Here is a 6,000-nt window from a genome sequence, read left to right as displayed (position 1 = left end):
TGGAGATAATTTGTTGCAGTTCAACTGGAATGTGCCACTGACCTTCAGTTAGTAGAGCATTCACTTTCAGACCAATATTTTGCTTGACATATTCTGTATAACCAATTTCATTTATCAGTGGATTTTCTCCCAGCCAAATGTCAAACCATACTGAAATGTTTGAGTCATCACCAATTTTCCACCTGATATCATCTTTTAAAGTATTCCATGCCCATTTCAATCCTTTCCAAATTGTTGATTGTCTCCAATTTGATGTCCATTGTCCATATCTATCTTTCAATTTTGCAGATAAAAATAGTGCCCATTCTTCAGCTGAATTTAAAATTCTCCACATTAGCTTCATTAACAAGGATTGGTTGACTACTTTTAATTTTTTAATACCTAGACCACCTTCCTCATAAGGGGTACAAACCCTCTTCCATGAAATAGTTTTGAATTTTCTTGTGTCTCCATCACCAGTCCACAAAAAATTCCTTATGAGTTTTCACATATCTTAATCAGCTGACATGTTGATTTATAAACTAGCATGTTTATAAAAGGCCATTTATAAACTGACATGTTGTAGATAGATAAGCTGCATAGAACAGATTTGACTAGCACCAATCTATCATGAAAAGATAGTAAATTACCTTTCCAAGCTTCCAATTTTCTTTTAAGTACTTCCACTATATGCCAAACCATTGCAGATGTAACTTTGCCTGGAGCAAGATATACCCCCAAATATTTGTCAGGAAACGTGTTTTATCATGTTACTGATCAATTGTCTTCTCATATTTGAAGTGTCACCCACAAAGAGCTTGCTTTTGTTTTTATTAATGATCGGACCAGAAACAGATTGATACTCATCAAGAAGTTTAAACAAATTATTTAAACTTTTCTTACCTCCATTGCAGAATATAAATACATCATCTACGAAAAAACAGATGAGTATGATATATTCCATTATTTATAACCATTTGTTGCATCTCACCCTTTTCCACCAAAGCATAAATGTTTCTACTTAAAACATCCCTCATGAGTACAAAGAGAATTGGAGAGAGTGGATCTCCCTGTCTCAGTCCTCTCCCAACAGAAAAAAATCCACATGGGCCTCCATTAATTAACATAAAAATCCTTACTGATTTGAATAAAATGATTAGCCACTCACACCAAGATGCAGAAAATCCATATTTCAGAAGAACTTTAATAAGAAAATCCCAACTTACTGAGTCATAAGCCTGAGAGATATCAAGCTTAATTCCTACATTTCCTCCCCTTCTTTTGAATTCCATTTCATTAACCAACTCTGAAGCAAGCAAAACTTGTTCATGTATGCTTCACCCCTTGATATAGGCTGCTTGCTGAGGTGATATTAATTTCTCCATTATCCCACTCATACTTTTGGTGATTATCTTAGTAAAGGTCTTGAAAACCACATTACTTAAGGCCTAAATTTATTATCAATTTTTGCCCCTTGAGTCTTAGGCAGTAAGAATAAGAAACTTGAGTTCATCCCTTTTGGTATAAATCTTCTCCTCCAACAGAATTTGATAGCTGCTACCAAGTCATTTTTGATAATATTCCAACAGCTTCTAAAGAAAATACCATAAAATCCATCTGGACCAGGAGCACTCTCTGGATCCATTTCAAAAACAACAACTTTAATCTCTTCCTCTTCTGGGATTGCATCCAAAATTTGCTGATCATCTTCATTAATGATTTTTGGTATAACATCCAACAATTTTTCTGCTTCATTCACAGGCTGAAACTCAATTTTTTTTTTGAAAATGATTAACAAAGCTTCAGCTATTTTGTCTTGATCTGCAATTACATTACCATCATTGTCTTCATGTTCACTAATCATATTTCTGGCATTTCTAATTTTCATTTTAGTATGAAAAAAATTTGTATTAGCCGAACCTTCTTTTATCCACTTGACTCTAGCTTTTTGTCTCATCAAAGTATTTGCTTGAGTTTTTCTACTAGCATGTTCATTTTGAGCAGAAACTAAATTAGTAAGAGCTTCCTCATCAAATGGATTAGCATATGAAATTTGAGTTGCCAGATTAACTTTATCTTCAGCTTCATTTATTTTTACTTGAACATCACCAAAGACTTCCCAGTTCCATGTATTTAGAACTTTTTTTAACTCCTTCATCTTGTATACAAACTGAAAAGCAGGATCTCCCACCACATTTTGTGACCGATAATTTGATACAACCTGCATAAATTCTGGATGACTTAGCCACATTTTTTGGAACTTCCTTGGAGTGTTTTTTGGCTTTGGAATATTAGCACATCCTCCTAACAAAGGAGCATGATCTGAAACTATTCCCATGCCAAACTTATACCCCCAATCACTATATAGTTGCAACCATTTTTGATTAAACACAACCCTGTCTAAATTGCATAAAATTCTCTTACTGCCATGTTGACAATTAGACCATGAGTATTGTAAACCAGTTTTAGGAGCTTGTAATAATTCACACTGATTTAGACAATCACTAAATTCTAACATTGAATTTCTGTTAGGAACTTTACCTCCCACTTTCTCATCATGAGTAAGCACTGCATTGAAATCACCTAAGATAATCCATGGTTTATTAAGATCACTTACAATTTTCATTTCAGACCATAGAAACCTTCTCTGAATAGCTTTGACATGTGCATGAACTCCAGATACCAACACATCTCCAACACTTACAGTTAACATCTGACTAGAAACTAAAATAACTTGAGGCTGTTGTATATTTTTGTTCCAAAATAACCAAATATTTCCTTTCATACCAGGACTAGAATTATGAATGACCATTTTTTCCATACCAGGAAGATTCAATTTACTACAGAAAGAAGAATTACAAACAACTTTAGGCTCAGCAACCCAAACTAAAGAAGGACTAAATTGATTGATTAAAGACCAAAGTTTATCCTAGGCTCTTACTCTTCTTAGCCCTATGATATTCCAAAAAAAGATCTTCATTGTTTGTGATGGGGATTCTTAGTTCCCCCTTTACTAGGATGTTTTCTAAAATTGTACTTATTGTTTTGTGGAAACTGACTATTTACCTTTGAAGGAGCAGTAGGACTTTTATGAGCCTTTGTTGAACCAGAAGTACTAGTTGAAGTAGATGTAACCATTTCCTTCTCAACTACTTTAGCCCAAGAAGTAACTTGAATTGGCATGTCTTCTACTTTACCATTTGTCCCATTAATAAATTTGATAGTACTGTTATTCAAAGTATTCTCATCAACAACTTTTAAAATCTTAGGAGTTTCCATAATTACTTCTTCAAGTACCTCTTCATGAGGATCATTCTCTAGAGGACTGAATTTACTTCCTTGTGAGAAACTTTCCACATTTGAAGAACTAGCTTGAACAACACCTTTAATTGAATCTACTACTGAATCTTCTTGTATAACAGGTTCACAAATATCAAAAGGTACAGGAGTATGTTGCTCCTTTCTTTGATCATGTTTATGAACACTTTCCATAGGTTTATCTTGGTCTGTTTTCTTAAATCTGCATTCAGAATTCATATGTCCAACAATTTTACATGAAGAGCAAAACAATTTTACATGAAGAGCAAAATTTTGGACAATCTGGAATCATAACATCCTGAAAGAAGCCTCCATATTTGGTCTCAATCCATACTTTACTAGGAATATGCTGAGAAAAATCTACCTCAACCAAAACATTTGCATAATATCCAACCTCACACCTAGTTGTAGCATTATCAATCTTGAGTGAAGTTCCAATTTCCTTACATATTGTAAACAAAAAATTTCATTCCAGAATTCCAATCCTAAACCAGGAAATCTAACCCACACCATTGCCTTTGAAGTTCTTTGAGTTGCTGGCCTGAAATTGTGAACCCAGTTCCTGACTTGAAAATTTGATTCAACACTTCCCATCTCTGAAATTTGATATGTTGTTTATTCTGATCATTGTCAAGCTTAATTGCAAAGAAGCCCCTTCCAAGAGGAATAAGTCTACAATCTCCCACTAACTTCCATTGACTTCTTAAAATAACTGAAGCATCAACAAATTTGATCTTCTGTAAATCAAGCCTTCCAATAAGAGAAAATTTCCAGGGATCTAAACTTTTTCAAACAATTCATCAGGTAACTGAATCGAAGGAATTTTCTTAAAACTTTCTCCATTACTAAATCTATCCATTTCAGAAGTATTATGATTAATCGAAGTATTTTTCGGACAATCCATGAACAAACACTTCAATTAATACTCAGTAATCATTGTAATTCAAACAATCAGAGCAGAATTTTCACCCGAATTTACTGCTTCAAGCACTGAAAACGAGATCTGGAAAAAAAAAATCGTCGAGTTATCTCCCGATCCTCAGAGCTCAACTCAAATAATAATACGTTAATTACTTGAAAGATAAAACCAGAACAATCGAATATGAGGTAAAATGTCATATCTGTGATGGGAAATTGGCATATATAGATATTGGTATATACAATACAAGATGCAATATATGAACTAAACTACAAGAATGACTAAATTTAAATGAAGACATGGAATAATACACATTTCGAAACAGGAGCCATATAGTTCTTGAATGGTGTGGATGAACTTGATTTCGTCTTCTTATTGAACTCCTCATTACTTCACTCCTTGCAGGAAATTGATTAATAAGTAGAAAATGAATCGGCAACAAATATGCTTCATTAGTTAATCCTAACAAGGTGTAAATCGGTCCATTAGCAAACAAACTGTGGCCTCTGAGAGAGTGTCTTTCTCGCAATCACCTTCATTGTGCTGCTTCTTGACTCGAACCCTTCTGTCATTATTACCATTCTTTGATGGCGTAAACGACGACTTCCTGATTGAGAAGAATCGTGTAGCGGGTTCTTCTCTTGCTTCTCCTTGTTGCTGTTCTTGATGAGAGTCCAACGTCGAAGAGCGGTTGGGACGTCGGAGTAGTACCACGGGGACAACTGATACTCTTTTAACAATCTCACTCACAAATTCTTCTACCATTGCACCTGGCATTTTGGTTTTATTTCAAGTTGCTGCTTCTAAAGGCTCACTATGTTTCTTCTTGGGTTCTTTTCTTTTTGAAGAGTAAGCTAACGAAGAATGGTATATTGGTTATCAGTAAAAGTGGGCATTTATAGGGAAAATGTGATACCAATTATTAGAGGCTCATTAGAGGATCAGGCTATTTGAATAAACGGTTCCAATTGGTTGCAAGAGAAGAGAGAATCAGGAAAATAAAAATATCTCTCTAAATTCTTAGAAAAAATAAATAAATATCTTGAAAAAGGTATCTAATATAGGAAATCACTTGCAGCGTTCCCATTTCCCCCCAAGTCGCAGGATGATGCTGTGTTCGATTCAAGAATATTCTGAAGACTAAAATGCGTTCACGCGGTGGAAGGTGAAATGTTGCTTGTCGTTAGAGTTGAGAGTTGGGAAGCCTGTAATGAACCAGCAGACACCAATTTGGACCAGGAACAATATGGCCACGTCACTGGTGTCCCCTCCACCTCTGTAATGCATCGTACCGTGTTTTAGTAAACAACACTCAATGACTCAAATAATACATGCTCCGAAATTCATCCTTTCCTTGTCCACGGGACTTTTGCCGATAAGGCCAAGTTTAACTCGAGGAGAAGTGTCAGCTATGAGCTAGCAGGATATACATCGGCGGATAGATGACAGTTTATATGGGAATTCTCTTCTAGGTGGCTTATAATCCTTCTCACCTTCACTGCATGGACTATCGAGTGTCACCACTCAATTGAAATACATTTTAGGAGCAAAGTTTCAGATGAAACTTGTTTTCATTGTCACGCAATACATAGCCAACAAACTTCCACCATACGAAAATACACGCTACAAACATGTGTTACATATACTTACAAGGCGACAGATAAAAGTAAGACAGAACACACTACGTACACACAAGACTAGTTTTATTCAGTTTGACATTTAGGGAGAGAAGCAGCACTCCATTACCCTGGAAATAGTGGAGTCCGAATAGTTTGACTGAAACC

General features: G+C 35.2%; 1 protein-coding gene across 1 annotated transcript; it reads right to left on the bottom strand.

The window, feature by feature from the left end:
• Positions 1-1,420: 1,420 nt before the first annotated feature.
• On the bottom strand, positions 1,421-2,791 carry LOC113347531. The gene has a single exon (XM_026591217.1). It carries the CDS (start codon positions 2,789-2,791, stop codon positions 1,421-1,423), a length of 1,371 nt encoding a protein of 456 aa, XP_026447002.1.
• Between the last annotated feature and the right edge of the window lie 3,209 nt (positions 2,792-6,000).

This window comes from Papaver somniferum, chromosome 1, assembly GCF_003573695.1.
Source record: "Papaver somniferum cultivar HN1 chromosome 1, ASM357369v1, whole genome shotgun sequence".
Taxonomy (NCBI): domain Eukaryota; kingdom Viridiplantae; phylum Streptophyta; class Magnoliopsida; order Ranunculales; family Papaveraceae; genus Papaver; species Papaver somniferum.
The sequence above is the reverse complement of the archived record's forward strand: the minus strand, read 5'-3'. Positions and strand labels throughout refer to the sequence as shown.

Coding starts and splice junctions, on each gene's coding strand:
- LOC113347531 (XM_026591217.1), bottom strand. CDS start 2,791: ATGGTCATTCATAATTCTAGTCCTGGTATGAAAGGAAATATTTGGTTA.